The 18,614-nt window shown below is 43.7% G+C and overlaps 1 protein-coding gene across 3 annotated transcripts in view; it reads right to left on the reverse strand.

The window, feature by feature from the left end:
- Nucleotides 1-18,614, reverse strand: part of ARPC1A (actin related protein 2/3 complex subunit 1A) — a 1,267,577-nt gene that overhangs the window by 690,735 nt on the left and 558,228 nt on the right. For all 3 annotated transcript variants that reach the window (XM_044089354.1, XM_044089353.1, XM_044089352.1), the window contains exon 6: nucleotides 3,213-3,425. In XM_044089354.1, the coding sequence (XP_043945289.1) occupies nucleotides 3,213-3,425 (213 nt within the window). The remainder of the gene's footprint in view (nucleotides 1-3,212; nucleotides 3,426-18,614) is intronic.

Here is an 18,614-nt window from a genome sequence, read left to right on the forward strand (position 1 = left end):
ATAGAGTCCCCTATAACAAGTGTATTTGGTGTGTTGTTTGGCCTTCAGGGCTGTGACTGTGAGGCACACTGATTTTGTGAGATATGTGATTCATGGGTATTGTTGAGGGGTGGCTGTTGCTTGGATATCTGCTTAGGAGGTCTTTGCTGTTTACGCAGATTTTTATTTAGAGTCTGAGTATGTTTTTGTGCGTTTATGTGTTGGGTATGCAGATGCAATAGGTCTGTGTGAGACTGGACTTGTGGTGTGGGTGGTTACCTTTTCCTCCTGACTGACTGTGCCAGTCTTGGGTTGAGAGAGCTCTGCCTCCAGTTTGGCTGTGTAACTGCATCTCACATGTATTAGAGTCTGTTGGAAGGAGGAGAGGGTTGTCTGCATACATAAAGCAATTGTAACATTGCCTCAAAATTCCCAGATTCACCAGCTGGACTGGAGAGTAACCTTGAAACTGACCCTTGGACATATCAGATTAGTATAGGGAACTGTTTTTTTATTGATTAGATTAGGGAAGGGAACTGATTTTTCAATTGATCAGGAAGGACCAATCGGGAGCCTAATACTTATGAGAAGTCAAAGGGGGTGTAGTGCTTTAGTTAGTTAGTGTTTCCTTATAAGAGCTGAGCAAGTGCAGGGCTTTAGAAAGAGAATAGAGTGATTACTTTGAGAGTTTGAACAGTTCCAAGGGAAAAAGTGAAGAGCAGGCTTTGTGCAGCCTGGAATAGTTTAAACCTGTTTAGGCGGGGCTGCCCGACGCTGCTCAGTGCACAAAACCGCGCAAAAAGAGAGTTGTAGGGTTTTAAGAGAGAGAGATCAAGGAGTTTAGAATGGACACAAAATGGCCAATAAAACTACAGCTTCTAGGTAGTAACCACTCCTCCAGGGACAGGCAGGCTGTTCAGTGTTAACCACTCCCACTGGTGAACACAAGAGACTTCCCTTTAGCCCAAGCAAGCACTGGCCTTCTAGAAACTTCCAAACAGTTCAGAACAGCAAATCTGTAATTGAACTTTCTAAACTTTCAGAAAGTGGGAAAAAAGCAAGATTTTTTTTTCTTCTTTTTGTTGTAGTTTAAAGGTAGCAGAGATACACAAACAGCAAAATAATCACAACAGTGCAATAAATGACCCCCACACTTGAGTGCTAGGCCAAAATCAGGTAAAATGCAGTTTTTAGAGAAAAAAAAAACGATTTTAAATTAAATGCAACACAGGAAATGCAGTAAACCGGCTCTAGATGTGTTCCAAGTACTGTTACTGTTACAGATATAAACTTTAGCAAGCCGGAAAATGCCAAAAAGTAGGCGGCAAAGCAGTAAAACCTAACAAAAAAATCAGAAGAAAATACTTAAAATCACAAAAGTGTCTCCTTTTCTTCTCTCAGCGTTTTCTCCCCTTGGTAGGTGCTTCAGCAACAACTAGCAAGTCTGAAAAGACGCCAAAACCACGAAGTGCATAAAATTTAGGATGGTATGCACTTAAATTCCTAAGTAAAAATGTACAAGGAATGTTATGGTGTGCATGTTCTCCACTCGGTAAAAATTATTTATGGCACAAAACACTGTGGATTGATGGTGTGCAAATGTTGAGATTAGATTGCAGACTTCATTTGTTGCACCCATCCAAAAAGAAAAGAAAAGGGGGGGAAAACAAAGACAAAGAATGTCTTATTATTAAGCTGTCAAGCATCTAAACTTGGTAACTGGCCTTGTAAAACAATACCTCCTTCCTGCCCAATTCACTTCTAGTTTGCTGACCCCCATGGTTCCCACCTCCATTCACTCTCCTCCCATCTCCTAGGTGCAGCTCAGCCTAGCACAACATGAACATTCTTCATAAGGGGCCCCACAAAAGGGAATGTCAGGTAAACAGTGTTCAAAATGACATGTGTACAATTACATGTTAAAAATCATACAATCAGGAGTCACACAGACTCCAATAAATCTCTGGAATTATCCACTACCAAAAGTATAAGTTTAAAAATCGGTAAATGTCTTCAAAATTAACCCAGATGAACAAACAGGTAAATGCAAATTCTTTCACTGTACAACTGCAGCCAACCTTCTTGATACCATCAGTAGGCACATTAGTTCCTCTCTAACCTACAAGCCTATGAAAACAAGTAATCTCACAAGATGTCATAATGCAGTTTAATGCATTTTCGTCCTATCCAAAGAAATGACAGAGATACCTCTGAACATGTCTAAATGAAGACATTTGCTCATTGTACTAGTATTTTGAGTTAATGTTAGTTGAAGGGAAGAGGCGGCCACGGTGGTGCAGCGGTTAGCGTTACCGCCTCACAGCAAGAGGTTCTCTGGTTCGATTCTCTGCTCTGGTGCCTTCTGTGCGGAGTCTGCATGTCCTCCCCGTGGTCGAGTGGGTTTCCTTCGGGTGCTCCGGTTTCCTCCCACATCCCAAAGACATGCAGTAGGTGGATTGGACACTCTAAATTGGCCCTAGGTGTGCGTGCCTTATGTGGAAGGTTGTGCGCCGGGCTGGCAACTCGACACCGTAAAACTCCACTGCCAATCATGAGCAGACAGATGATCCGCTGTGGCGACCCCTAACCGAGAAAAGCCAAAAGAAGAAGTTGGTTGAAGGGAAGACTAGTTTCCACTAATAGCCAGTAGTTCTCCACTTTTGCAGATTAAAAAAAAAAATGAAAACCCCCTCTCCACAATCTCCAGTTCTTTTTAGTCAACCACTAGCTTCCAGTGGCACATACAGATCAACTATTCTGTACTGTACTAGTGGGTTAGCTTAAAAAAATTTTTAATAATAAAACTACAATGAATTAAAAATACCTACTTACTACTTGGCTCAAAGCAGAAACTCTGAAGATATCTGGCAAACGGACTCCAAATGACAAGCGACAGTCAGACATACCACCCCCTATGCAAGCCTTCATACAAAGATGCAGTGCATTAATAATGATGCCTTTATAAATCACACTGCTTTGAATTCTAGGTCAACCAGCTACAGAAACTTGTACTTGTAGGCGAGACCACGAATGATGCACTATTCAGTGATGAGGGATTGTTTTGCAATATTGGAGTAATTTTTCATTAATTACCAGAACTTTATAACTAGCACATTTTTACTTTGCTTTTTCAGAAGTGTCCAAAATGCATGGCATAGTTTGCATGAAATACATTACCTATACATATTAAGATCAAGTATACACAACAATTACAAATAGAGTGCAATACTTACGTCATATTTTTGGAAGCATCAGCAACTGATACAGTGCTATCATGGCCTACCCAAGCCAGACGATTACCACTAGCAGAGAAACTAACACTGTGAACCCATCCACCGCCTGCAGCACCACCAAATTCTGCCATCACCTGTCCGAATGGCATCTTTGATCCCCAAGGTGTTGCAGCAGGTTTTTCATCCACTTCTTTAATGTAAGCAGAAAACACTCTGAAATAAAAAAAACAGTATTTAAAATAACACAAAAAGGGTGTGGTGTTATTTGACAAAAAAAAAAAAGAAGTTATGTACTCACCATAAAGTTCCATGTTTGTTATCCAGTATCTCGCCTTCAATTCTTGCTGGTTGGGTTCGGAGCCGATCCGCGGCTCCGACTCTGTCGCATACCAAAGCTTGAGAACTTCTACGGGCTCGAGGTTTCAACCTATCCCAGGATGCCTAGCGGCTGTTCCCCAGATCTCGTTCGAGAGACTACTCCCTACAGTATGCCAACATACAGGAAAAAAAATTTATGAAATATACTGGCCATAAAGGTAAAGAGGCAAGAAAGGAATCAGACCATATTTGCCAACCGTAAAGTCTTCTAGATCCTCCAGGAGGGAGAATGGATGCGTGGGATGTAAGAATGAATGTGAGATACTGGACAACAAACATGGAACTTTATTGGTGACTACATAACTTCTTTATGTTATGTTGTCCTATCTCACCTTCATTCTTGCTGGTTGGGACAGAGTCCCCAGCACCTTTTTCTTGAATGGCTCAAGGGAATAAACTCTTCAGGACAGTGGAACCAAAGGATGCCCTGTTCCGAGAGACCATATCTACTTTGTAATAAGAGCTACAGGTGTGAGGATTAACCCATGCAGCAGCATCACAAACTGAATCCAATGGAAGTCTAGACTGAAAGGCAATGGAAGTAGACACCACTCTAGTTGAATGTCCTTTAACTTTTCCTGGCAGTTCTTTATTATGAGAATTATAAACATAGGTGATGGTCTCAGTAAGCCATTTATACAAAGCAACTTTTGAGAATGCCAAGCCTTTTTTTATTTTCTGAATAAGAAACAAAACTGGTCTGACTTTGAGATCTTTGGTCCTATGCAAGTGAAAACGCAACTGTCTATGCACATCCAGTTGGTGAAGCTTACATTCTGCCTTGCTGCCATAGCTAGGAAAAACACAGGCAATTCTATAGATTGCATACAAAAACAAAACACTGAAAACTTTTTAAATCCACCAAAGATGCCAAGCGTCCGTCTATAGACTGGTTTAAATTCACTTCAGAGCAAACTTTTGGTAAGGAAGGATGTGTTCTGAGGTAAATTATCTTTGTGGAAAATCAAATATGGAGGGCGGCTAGACAAAGCTTGCAACTCAAACTCTCCTAGCTGAAGTAATTGCTGTTAGAAAGACTGTTTTCCAAGATAAAAATTTTAGTGAACAAGCGGATGCTAGTTCGAAGGGAGGAATGATCAAAGATGATAATACTAAATTTAGGTCCCATGGAGGAGGAGGTCCTCTTAAGGGTGGTCTTAACAGATAAGTACCCCCGAGGAAACCTTTGCATAATCTATGGGATATTACATTGGATCCGAGGTCTCCCACATGATAATTTGATACAGCGGCTAATTGTACTCGAATAATGGCCGCTGCTGGCCCTTGATGAAAGACTTCTGTTAGAAATTCCAGAATTGCAGGTATAGGGGGTGTAAATGGATCTGTGTGTTTTTTTTATCTGCCCAACAACTTCTCCATATGCTTGCGTAAAGTTTCCTAGTAGTCTTTTTGTGTGAGGAAACCAGAATGTGACATACTGCAGGGGATAATTCTTGAAGCCTGGCTAAGATTGGAAGTGGAGTAACCAAGCTGTCAGGTTGAGGCTCTGAAGAGTGGGATGGAGCATTCCTGACTTATATATCAAAAGATCCGGCACTGGGTCCAGGATCCATGGATCCTCCTGAAAGAAGTGGAACCATATCTGATGAGGCCAGTAAGAAGCAATGAGAATTAACCTACGACTCAACGATTTGGCTTTCTGAATCACCTTCGGAATCAATGGAAACGGGGGGAAAAGCATAAAGAAGTCCCAGGGGCCAATCGTGGATGACTGCATCCCTCGGTGACTCTCCCGGAGGGGAAATGAGGGCAAAGTAGTTGCTCGATTTGGCACTGAATGATGTGGCAAAAAGGTCACATCAATGCTGGCCCCATTTGCTAAAATTTAATTTGCAACTTCCTGATTCAAGGACCACTCGTGAGGCATGAGAATTGCTCTGCTTAGCCTGCTATTACGTTAGATTTCCCCGGGATGTGCATTGCCGTCAGAAAGCAATGAGAAGAAATTGCCCATTGCCAAAATCTCTGGGCCTCTCGACATAGGGGATAGGATCTGGTTCCCCCCGTTTGTTGATGTACCATACCACCTACATATTGTCTGTCTGAATTGCAATAGTCCCCATGGGAAAAGAGTTCTGAAATGTTGGCAACGCCAGAAGCACCACCCTCATCTCTAGGACACTGATGTGCAAATGGTACTTGTGATTTTCCCAAACCCCTTGGAGAGTCTGTCACAGATAATGTCCCCCCTCCATCTGAGACGTGTCCGTGGTTACTGTAGCGACAGGTTGGGGAAGTAGAAACGGTCTCCCCATTGTTATCAGAGTGGACTGAAGCCACCGTAGTAGGTCCTTCTTGCAGGAATCTGAAATGAGAATCTTGTGAGACATGGGTAACTCCTGCATGAACCACTGACCGAAGAGTAGCCACTGTAACATCCGCAAGTGTAGTCGGGCCAGTGGGACTAGTGTTATCTCCGCTGCCATTGAGCTTAAGACCTTGAAGACAAATTTTGCTTGTACCTTTTTCTTCTAGAGTAGGATAGATACTGGACTGCATAGTGTTTGTATTCTCTCTTGAGGCAATTTTGCTACCATGTCATTTGTGTTTAAATCTGCACCTATAAAGGTAATACATTGTGATGGCAATAAGGCAGATTTTTCTGTATTTATAGTAATGCCTAGGTCTGAGCAGAGATGGATGGTGGCATCCCTCACTCTGATTAGTAGGTGCTTGGTGGTGGCAGTCAGTTGCCAGTCGTCTAAATATGGAAACACCTGGAATCCCTGATGTCTCAGATGAGCCATGATTACTGTGATGCATTTGGTAAACACTCTGGGGGCAGTAGTGAGACCAAAGGGCAGAGCACTGAACTGGTAAGGACTGGCTCCCAGCCGGAAGCGTAGAAATCTTCTGGAGTGCCTGTCCATCTTTATGTGGTTGTACTCGTCCTGAAGATTTGAAGAGTACATCCAATTGTCTTGTCCCAGAAAAGGGAGTACAAACTGCAGTGTTACCATCTGAAACTTTGCTTTCTTTACTGACTTGTTTAGTCTGCTGAGATCCAATATTGGTCTCCCCGGTCTTTTTTAGAACTAAAAAAAAACTTGAGTAAATTCCGAATCCGATCTGGTCTGCGGGGACTTCTTGGATGACTCTTTTTCCTAGGGACCTTTGAATTTCTAGGGTTGGTTGATCCCTTTGACCAGGTGGAACGTCTGGGATAGACTTTGACAGATGAGGTTGACAGTGGAAAGGAATATTGTATCCCCTGGATACAATGGACTGTACTCAGTTGTCTTGAGTCAATTTCAGCCAGGCTTCTGGGTACAGTGATAATGTTCCCTCGACTGCCTCCAGAGGTGGACAGTCAGGCCTCCTTTCAGGAGCGCTGGAAGGGCCGACCGAAGTACGTTATCTCTGGCGTCCTGGTTTTGTGGACCCCCTCTGCTGCATGGACGGCATCTTCCATTGTTATTCCCCCCCTCTGCTCCTGGGGGAAGGACCACCACAAGCATCCGACACGGCTCCTTTAGACTTCCGGAACTATATCTTTCCGTTCGTTTGACCTTTAGGATAAGGTCTGGTATGGGTGGAAAAAATGCACTCCAATGGCAGAGAGTCTTGCTATCTTGTTGGCTCCTGGTGAGAGTCTCTCTTACTTTCAGCCTGAACAAGGACAAGCCATCAAAAGGGGTGTCAATAAAGGAAGATCTGAAAGGTTCAGCAAACCCGCAAAGGCGCATCCAGGAATGTCTCCTAAGAGTTATTCCTGTGCCTGCTGCCCTGCTCGCTCCATTGGCTGCATAGGAGATGAGGCGCATGGAGGAGTTTGTAATCGAGGTTAAGGTCGCAAGCTGGGAATTTATCTTATCTGATAAACCCTGGGCTGTAGCACCCTGTAGGGTATCTCCTAGCGCTTTAAGGAGATCCCTTTGAAGTTGGGTGAAATGTGACAAGTAATTCAGCAACTGTAAGGTAAAAGCCGCTGAGAAGAACATATGGCTCCCGTATCTGTCCATCGTATGAGGCTTTTTGTTCGGTGGATGGACAGATGCAGAAGTTTCAGCTAACTCCTTCTTTGTGTCCGCTGCCACCTCCATCGCATCTATGGTAACTCCCTTTGTTAAGTATTGCCTATCCTCTGGGGGCTGTAATGAATTTATATGGCCTCCTCAGTACGGGGTCCACTGATTCTGGAGAGTCCCACACCTTTCGACTGACAACACCCAGAAGCGGGTCAAAGGGCGGAGACACCCAAAAGGTGGAGGGGGTGAAAGCCAAATGCCTCCAGGTATACCAACTCATCCTCAGAAGGGGAGATGGATTTCCAGATGCCTCTCTACTTAAGGATCTCTAGGATGTCAGAGGGCAACCATGGGGACCTTTCTGAATCATCTAAGTCGGTATCAGAAGTGACAGACTCCGGGAGTCTATGTGCTTCCTCTTACACTGTTTCTTCCGAGAGACCTCCTTGGGGGGGGGGGGCTTCCGGGGAGGTGTCAGAAGAGGAGGTTCCACCCATTTGGGTCTCCTGGGGCACAGATTCTCTACTCTGGGGCTGATGGAGGGATGATGAAGCAGAAGACGCCGGCCCTTTAAGGGGAAGAGTGGCTGGAGGCAAAGGTGGAGCAGACTAAGTGGAGAGCACACTCCTCATCACCTTGAAAGCACAGCGATCCTGGGCTATGAGCAACTCCAGTCCCGAGGGACAGGGAGATCTCCCCAGCATCGAAAAGGGTGGCTCTGAGGCTGATGTGGGAGCCAAACTTACCTGTGCCGAAGTGCAGAGTGGGAGAGTCTGTTCCGACAAGGGTCTGACTTGACTCTCCCCACCCCCAGAGCTGACCAGGGAGTGTTGGCTCCCAGGTCCCTCAATGAAAGACATCGGAGCAAAGATATCATGGGTGATTACTGCCTCCACCGATTCCACCACGACTTCCTGATACTCTGGCTCCATACTCATCAGAGTCGGAGGAAGAACAGATGGCACCTGAGATACAGTGGTCTTCTTCCATGATCAGATGGGCCGGGCTCAAAAGAATTTGTGCCAGGGCCTGCATCCACAGTAACCTCTTCACCACCCACTCCAAGTCATCGTCCAATAAACTTCTGGAGGATCGAGAGGAATGGGTCGATGACCTGCGACTACCTGCCAAAGACTGTAATAAGGGAGTTTGCATCACAGAGCATACTGGTTCCAATGACGGTGACAGACTCCTTTTGCGGCTCCGCGACTGTTCCTAGGACTTGCATGGAACCAAGGGAGGGCCAGTTTTGATGGAACCAATAACCTTCGGCTCTAAAGATACTATTTCCTTGCGACTGCTTGACTGCTCTGAACCCGGAGCAGACGAAGCTGACTTTTTTGTCTTGTCCGATTTGGAGGTCTGATTACCTTCTTCAAAAGGGCCTTTCAACAAACCCCTCAAAATGAGTTTATTTTTTCTCTCCTATAAGACACTTGTACTAATCCATGACAAATGGAGCAAGAATCCTGAAAGTGGACCTAGACAATATATACAACTTGTGTCTGTCCATTAGGTGCATGAATCACACTTTTTAAACCCAGACTGTTTCGACTCCTTAACAGATTCTTAGACATCTTGGAAAAACAACTACTAGCAACAACAACAACACTAACAATAACCACAATAGAATGGAAGCAAATATAAAAAAAAATTTTTTTTTTTTAAGGAAAGGAAAGGAGTGGGAGGAGGGGTCTCTAAGTTAAACAGTCTCCTCCAATACAAGTAGACTCCTCTAACTTAAACAGAGGCTCCTTAAGAAAAGGGGAAGAGTCCCTGAAAAAAAAATGGGCTAAAGAGAAAGAATCCTCTAACTTAAACAGATTCTTTAAGGAGGATAGAAGAAAAACAAGGGGCCCTAAAGAGAACAGCCGAAGACACACCCAAGTAATAAAACAACACACACGAGCACACTACATCGTCAGGGAAGGTATTAGTAGATTCTAACAAAGTTTTTGTGCAAAATATACAAAAAGATGTATAATAAAGCTAATTACTAGCCTGAGCCAGCGAAGATGATCCCGAAGCTTCAAGTGGCAAACAAGATCTGGGGAACAGCCGCTAGGCATCCTGGGATAGGTTGTAGCCTCGAGCCAGTAGAAGTTCTCGAGCTTTGGTATGCGGCAGAGTCAGAGCCGAGGATCGGCTCCGAACCCAACCAGCAAGAATAAAGGTGAGATAGGACAACATAACATCATCAACTTTGCAAATTGTTTCAGTTTACATGGCAGCTATATTAATGACCATCTGTTTAAAGAATATGGAAAACAAGCCAAACTATCAAACAGATATATGAAAGGAAATCCAAGCATACATGAAATTAAATTATCCTTTCACTAGATGATTATAAATCTGTACAAAACTATCTAGCAAAATGTTAACTGTCTTCATTCCAATGCAAAACACACAATATACTGAGTAAGGAGCAACAAACTCAGAACGTAACACACGCTGTAAGAGAGCACCATGCTCTTTCATGTAACAGCTGAGATATGGGCTTCTGTTGTCAACATTTAAGCAGCAACCTATTTCAGAAACAAATGACATTTTTGCACAAAATTCACAGTACAGCTGTGAGGCAACTGCCAAACCAATATGTCAGAGAGTCCAGCACTGATATTATAATAAACGTCCTTCTTGCAACCAAATTCAGCTAATGTCAGACCACACTTTCTACCAGTGTTTCTTCCTGTGTAAAACTACTGACAGTCTATCACTGCAGTTCCTCCAGTGTCAAATGAAGCAAGCCCCACGTAAAGGTACGAGTACTCCAAGACATCTTAAGTTCTAGTCAAACACTTCTAACTTGGTTAAACACTAGTGCAACCACCGATAAACACTGCAAGGATACAGTAATATACAAACTACAACAAACAGATCCAAATCCAAAAGGGAGACTTTTTTTTGGGGGGGGGTGTTAAAGCAGCTGCAAGTCTATTCCCTTGAACATTAACTGTTACTTCAATTACAGCTACGCAGACTATTCTTCAGAATAGACAGCACAGCATTTAACAAATATGCAAACTCCCCAACATCGTGCAAGACCAATACTCATAGGTTTGGTGAACAAGCTTAAAATCTACTCACCATGGAAAAGTCTGACACCCTGTACCTCAATTTGGAGCTTTCAGGTGCTCATGCACTTACCTAGTCCCTTTCTGAAGGTATGGATTACTCCTCTCAGAACACAGTATGAGATACAGAAATGGGGGGGGGGGGCAGTGTGAGTGGGTGGGTGACAGAGTGTGTTGCTGCAATCTTTTGCTATAATACAAACCTTGAAGCCCTTTATGTTAATGAAAAATCTTTGAACGTTTTCCCAGTGCGACACACAGCATGGCATTAGGTTACCGAATACAGTGCAGTATTCTGCAACTGGCCTGAAACAAGCCATTTACAGGGGACATATATAATTCAATTGCAAGTCTACTGACATGGGAAACTGCACTTAAGTAAAAACATCGGCTACATAGTATACAATGAAAGGTTACTGCATTACAGGACTCCAAGGTCTTGTACTATTTTGAAATAAAGGATCCTTGTAACACTCTCCTACTTCTGAAACAGGCATCTAACCTCAAAGTCATTAGAGATGGATAACCGGTTTGAAGCATCACGCATACCTTGTGTAAACATAACCTTAACATACGCAGCAAATGTGCCGACAATTTGTTTTGACCATGCCTGAAACTGACTTATGTCTGCCATAAAGCTATCTAATACATGACTTTTTTTCACTTGTTAACTGGGTATGACCACAATGGAAAAACACTTCTATTAAAGCTAGCAGTTTTATCTGGTTAAATGACTTGCTCACATAACGTACACACATCATAAAAAAGTGACAGAAAGAAACCCTGGACTAAAGGATGAAGTTCATTTGAAGTTCACAGCTTCAACTTTACGTGTTAAACTTCCAGAGTCACTTTCAAAAGTTATGTCTGTCCACCAATAGTCTGTTTTCTTCATAATGCCTCTGCTTATCCTAGATATGCAAACTCTTTCCAGTTTTTTGGCTGTAAGAAAGAATTCAGAAGTTGTATGCCGTTTTATTTTGCATGTTACCGATTCTAAGTTTGATAACTATACAGATGTGATGATCAAAAATGCACCCTTTTCAATCACAATATGGAGGAAAGTTGTTCATGATTCAGAGACATGAAATTTATGTATGACAGATCTATGCTGTCTCATTTTTGTCAAGTTCAACCTTTGGGTTTGTTGGATCTGAATGGATCAAACTTGGGTGCCTTTTCCTGAATCTGTGGACCTAAGGTTCTGGCTCCTCCTCTACCCATAATTCCCTCCTTTCCTCTGAAGTACCTTAGATCAAGTTTGCTGGCACATCCCTAAATATCACGTCCACCATATGGCTAAAAAGCCTCTAGATGTCAAGTTTAGGGAATATATTAATACCAGCAAGGTACAAAACAAAAAAAAATTTCACAGACAGGGTCTCAGCTAAGGTTTGTCTGGTCACCAGAAGCTGTCAGTAGTAATAATGGAAGGGGTAGGATGGAGGGATGTTGAAATAGACAAAAATGAAACAATAATCTGTCGTTATGCTAAGTATGTAACCTTCATATCTGATGCTGTTAATTTTCAGACAACTCAACCTTTGGAACAGAATCTCAAACTAAAGAACACCTGGGTGGCATCAAGTCTTGACATTCCTAAGAACAGCAGAAAAGTACAGTTTTGTACCTACCATAAATGTAGATGTTCGAAGATCCACATTGCTGCAGTCCTAACACTTGGGTAGTCCGCTGTCCCAGTCGGCCCGAATACCAAAGTATAAGGCTGACGTCGGTCAAGGCGCATTAGTCTGACGTCAGGGTACAAATGCGCATGACCGACGTCATATCCTCAGTCTTTTCTTGCCCCAGATGTCAGAAGACCCTAAAAAGATAAGGCCAAAACCAAAAAACACCAAACACTCCTGTACCAAATATATGTACAATATATACAAATTTACAAAGTACAACCCCACCCACACAACCACCCCTAAACACAGAGGGAAGGAGGGAGGTAAATTGGACTGCAGCAATGTGGATCTTGAACATCTACATTTATGGTAGGTACAAAACTGTACTATGTTCTTCATCTCACATTGCTGCAGTCCTAACACTTGGGTAGAATCCCAAAGCAGAGGTAAGGGAGGCTGGCAAATCATAAAGAAGCAGGAGCTGTCAACATGCCCTGCAAAATAGCCGTGGCAAAACCAGCCCTAGATTTAGAGTAGAGAGGAAGGTGGTAATGCTTAGAGAAAGTATGCACTGAACTCCAAGTAGCTGCCTCCAAAATATCCTTAGTTGCCACCCCCCTTAGAAATGCTGTTGAAGTGGCAGTAGCCCTAGAGGAATGAGGCCTAATCCCAGCTGGAATCTCCTTGCCATGATGGGAATAACAAAATGCAATGCAAAACCCAATCCACTTAGAAATAGTTTGTTTTGACACAGGCTTGCCCTGAGAACTCAAAGCAAAAGAAACAAACAACTGCTGAGACTGCCTAAAATCCTTAGTCCTGCTTAAATAATAACGTAACTGCCTGTGTACATCTAAAGTGTGCAAAATCTTTTCCCCCTTATTTTGGGGATCTGCATAAAAAGTAGGCAAATGAATAGTTTGGTTTAAAGCCACACTAGAGACCACCTTAGGCATAAAGGAAGGATTAGTACGTAATGATACCCTAATCCTTATGGAAAATCAAAAAAGGCTCAACCGCCATAAGGGCCTGCAATTCAGAAACCCTTCTTGCAGAAGTAATGGCCAACAAAAAAGCAGTCTTCCATGACAAGTATTTCAATTCAGCAGTAGCCGCAGGCTCAAAAGGTAGTAGAGTAAGTTTCTCCAACACAAAATTGAGGTCCCAAGCAGGAGTAGGAGCTCTACGTGGGGGTCTTATATTCTTTGCCCCTCTAAGAAATTGCTTGAACAAAGGATGAGAAAACAATGGTGGGTCACAATCATAGTGAGCTGAAATTGCTGCAGCATGAATCTTAATGGAAGAGAAAGACAAACCTTTGTCCAATAACTCAGTAAGATATTGAAGAGCCACACTCAAATTAGGCTCAGAAACCTCCAAATCCTTTGCTGCACTCCAAAATAGAAATCTCTTCCATTTTCCTGCGTACACTTTCCTTGTACTAGGTCTTCTGGCTTCCATAATTACATTCAAAACTTGTTGAGGAAGTTGAGACCTGCTGTGGTTCAAAACAGAATATGCCAGGCTGTTAGATGAAGAGAGTGAAGCTTGACATTGAGTAGATGACCGTCCCTCTGAGACAATAGGTGTGGAATCAAAGGTAAAGGCCATGGAGGCTTCCTTACCAGACTCCTCAGTAATGGGTACCAGTGTTGCCGAGGCCAATCTGGAGCTATTAAAATCATCCTTGGCTTGTCTTGTCTGACCTTTAGGAGTACCTTTGGGAGGAGAGGCAGAGGTGGAAAGGCATACACATGAAGATTTTTCCAACTGAAAGAAAGAGCATCCACTTTCCAAGCTGTGTGATGAAACCTTTTCGTGCAAAACTTTGGCAGCTGGTGGTTTAGTGGAGAAGCGAACAGATCTATGTCTGGAGTTCCCCATGACACTGTCAATTCCGAAATACATGAAGATCCAGTTTCCACTCGTGGGGATTCATGATTTGCCTGCTTAACACATCTGCTAAGGAGTTCTGTGCTCCCAGCAGAAACCTTGCCTGAAGATTTAGTTGCAAGCTGAGCGCAGTCTCCCACAAAATCATTGCTTGCCTGCATAGAGGATAAGAATGTGTTCCCCTTGTTTGTTGATGTACCACATGACAGTTGTGTTGTCTGTTAGAATCAACACCTGCCCTGGAAGAAGTAACTCCTTGAAAGCCATTAATGCAAACTGGACTGCTAACATCTCCTTCATGTTGATATGTAGATGCTGTAGTCTGGCAGGCCACTTGTCTTGTATCCACTTTCCATTCAGATGAGCTCCCCAAGCTATGTCTGAGGCATCTGTCGTTAGAATCTGACTCGCCTCTGGCCGGGTCACAGAGAGTCCCTTGTTTAGGTGACATTCCTGAGCCCACCACAAAAATTCCTTTTGAATGCAAGGTATTATTTGAATGACAGTGTCCAAATCCTGGCAGTGCTGTGTCCATACATTTTGAGATACCATTGCAGCTTCCTCATATGCAGTTTGGCATTGGGAAGCACCAGAATACAAGATGCCATGAACCCTAAGGCTTGAAGGACTGTCCTTGCAGTCAGCCCGGACTGAAGAGATAGTTGATGGAAGTAAAGGGAAAGATTCTTTTGTTTGTCCGGGGTTAAAAGGCCATCTGGGTTGCTGTATTCAGTCTCACACCCAGAAAGCACATGTCTTGAGAGGGTACTAGACTGGACTTTATTTCGCTCACAGAATACCCCAGGCATCTTAGCACTGCTATCACATATTCCAAATGCTGAAAAAGGTCTTCCTTTTCTTGAGCCAGAATCAGGCAGTCGTCCAAGTAAGGATATATTTGTATTCCTTTTAGCCTGAAGTAAGCTATCACTGGAGCCAGAACTTTTGTGAATACTCTGGCAGTAGATAAGCCAAAGGGCAATGCAGAGAACTGATAATGGGAATTCCCAGCTCGAAAACGCAGATACTTCCTGCAACTTAGTCTGATAGGCACATGAAGGTAAGCCTCCTTGAGATCTAAAGTTACCATCCAGTGATCTTTTCCCAGCAGAGGTAAAAGCTGTTGTAACGTCAACATTTTGAACTTGGGAATGTCCAGATAAGTGTTGAGGATAGATAAATCCAAAATTGGTCTCCACGTGTTCCCCTTTTTTGGTACTAGGAACAAGTGAGAATAAAATCCTAGGCCCCTTTCTGGCACAGGAACCGGCTGAATGGCCCCTATTTGGAGTAACAGAGAAATTTGCTTGTGAGCCTCTTTTCTTTGTAGAGGAGGAATGTCTGGCATGCCTTTGAAAGGAGGCAAGGTATGGAAATAAAACCTGTAACCGTGGTGAATGATATCCAATACCCATCTGTCTTGGGTAATTAAACTCCAATTTTCTTTGAAAAGTGCCAGCCGTCCTCCCAAAGGTGCTGCCAGACGAGAAGGCTCTGGCAGCTGAAAAGGCAGGTCATTGGGTCTGTTTACGAAAGGACTGACCCCTGCCCTCACCAGAAGACTGAGCAGGTGAACTCCCTGTTCCAGGCCTAAAAGAACCTTGAGCTCTGCCCCTACCACGTCTAGACCTACCCCTAGACTGGGAATCATAAGAAGGATATGTCCACCCCTTAGTAGGCCAATTTCTACTAAACTTCGGAGGCTGAACCTGCAAAAAATCTTTAACAGTCTGCATAGACTTAGCCTTGTCCTCCATTTTCTTTAAAACTGCTTCCACAGGCGAACCAAACAACACATCAGATTGTAACGGAGCATCCAAAATCCTTGTCTTAACATGCTCAGCTAAATTCTGATCCCTCAGCCAGGCATGCCTGCGAAGAACAGAACCAGTGGCAGCCACCCTCGAAGAGGCCTGTACAGCATCAAAACCACATTGCAAAGAATGCTTACCCACCTGTTCAGAAACATGAACTAAATCCTGCAACTCTTTACACTCAATACCTTCCGCCAGAGCATCCACCTTAGACTTCAATTGTGAAAGGAGATAAGTTTGGTATTTTAACATGTGGAACTGGCAATTCAAAGCCCTCATGGCTAAAGTGGAAGAAGTATACACCTTCTTTCCCCATCTATCCAAAGCCCTTGCCTCTATCAGGAGGAACAGGATTTTTAACAACAGAAGCCTTAACACCTTTAGGCCCCTGAGAAACAGTTTCTGGGTCTGCCCTAGGACTCTTAAAAAGATACTTATGAGCTTCAGGCACCCTATAATACCTATCCGGTTTAACTGGGGCAGGAGGCAAAGAATGAGGGTTCAGGGAAGCCTCTGCAAAAACATCTTCCACCACATCCAGAACAGGAGGTATAGCTAAAGGCCTATGCTGGGGTAGAAACAAAAATTCCCTAAGCCTTTTCCTGGAATCAGAGAAATCTTGACCTTCCCATTTAAAATGCTCCCTCAAAGAATGAAGAGTCTCTGAAAAAGAAAAATCCTCAGGAGGAGAAGCCGAAGGAGTAGAATCATCTACATCAGAATCAGAATAAGGAGGATACTCCTGTAAGTCTTCAGCCGAAGACTCAGAAGCCTCCGAACACTGCTCAAAACTCTCAAGCTCAGGTTCCACCCTAGGCCTCTTATCAGGACGGGGCATAGAACCTCTAATCATAGTAATCAAATTTTCTGCCATTTTAAGCATATGTTTCTTAGGCAGAGACCCTGAAGAACTAGGAGAGACACCCACTGAAGTTAAACCTGGCCTGCCTCTCGAAGAAGCCTTGGAAACAGAAGGGGAGGGCCTAACCACCTTAGGAAGGGAGGGGAGAACAGCTACCTGAGAAGCCCCTTCAGCCTGGCCTACCTCCTGAGAGGACACATCTTGTAACAGTAAAGTCTCTCCCTGAGACTCCAAAGAAACTTCTGGCAGAACCTCCGGCTCCACCGAGTCCTCTAAAGAACCGACGTCCGGGACAGACGGTTCTTCAAACCTAGGCTTTGCTGCTTTGTCCTTGCGCTTTTTAGACGAAGCGGGCGTCGGAGCATCCGACGGCATTTTATAATTACAACGCTTCCCAAAACTAACCTGGCACAGTCTAATCTTCTCTTTATAGTGCGTTTGTTAAATCTAGCACAAGAGCGACATCCAACAACGTCGTGCTCAGGCCCTAAGCAAGGTATACACAAGGTATGGTAATCCCTATGAGGTATCTGTTTCCCACAAGAAATACAGTTATTCACTTTTTCTGACATCCGGTTAAATACTGAGGCAAGAAAAAACCAAAATATTCCCCAACGGGGTACTTAGCCAACTTTGATTCGGTCTGAAACTCCGACTTCAGAAAATTTCAGAACGCCAACCTGCACTCGCAATACTGCTTCTGCATCGGACCATGCGGCAAAAAAGACTGAGGATATGACGTCGGTCATGCGCATTTGTACCCTGACGTCCTGACGTCAGACTAATGCGCCTTGACCGACGTCAGCCTTATACTTTGGTATTCGGGCCGACTGGGACAGCGGACTACCCAAGTGTTAGGACTGCAGCAATGTGAGATGAAGAACATCTTCCTGCACTTATTGCTGAGGAGAGATGTAAAGAGGTCACAGCATGGTTGGCCCCAATGATGGAAAATTCTTTCCGCAACTTTAATATTGAGGGAACACTTGTGAGGCATTAGAATAGACTCGTTCAGCTTTTCAGCAATCACAATGGATTTCCCCAGAATGTGTGTTGCTATCAGAAAGTGACTAGATGAGATTGTCCACTGCCATATTCCCATAGCTTCTCAACAAAGGGGAGATTTGGTCCCCCCCTTTGTTTGTTGATGTACTAGACCACAGACATATTGTCCATCTGAACTGCAATAATCCTGGTGGGAAGTGGTTCTTGAAAGCCCTGCAATGCTAGGAGGACAGCTCTCATTTCCAGGACAACAACATTCATGTTGGCCTCTTCAGGGGACCAAGTGCATTGGACTGTCTTTCCCAAGAAGTGTCCCCCCCACCCAATCTGGGAGGCATGTGTGATCACTATGGCCTTGGGTTGGAAAAGAACAAAGGGACAACCTTATACTTGACTGGAGTGTATCCCTCATAGAAGTTAATCTTTGCAAGTCTGTGTTATTTTGATCAGACAGAATAATGGTTGATGTAGAAAGTACAGTTGTGTACGCTTACCATAAATGTAAATGTTAGAGTGTATTCACTGTTGCAGTCATCATATTTGGGTTATCTGCCTGCAGGTAGCCCTCAGCCAGCCTGAATACCAAAATCTTCAGATTTCTGCGTCAGATGCTGTCTCCTCTTCCATGACATCAGGTCGTCAGGGGTATAAAACATGCAGCTGACACCATTACATCAGTTTTTCTTGCCCCAGATGTCAGGTGCCCCCACAATAGGAAACAATTATATGGTATGGTACACCCCCATCAAAGAGCAA

This window comes from Protopterus annectens, chromosome 12.part0 (assembly GCF_019279795.1).
Source record: "Protopterus annectens isolate FY-2018-M chromosome 12.part0, PAN1.0, whole genome shotgun sequence".
NCBI classification, from domain to species: domain Eukaryota; kingdom Metazoa; phylum Chordata; order Ceratodontiformes; family Protopteridae; genus Protopterus; species Protopterus annectens.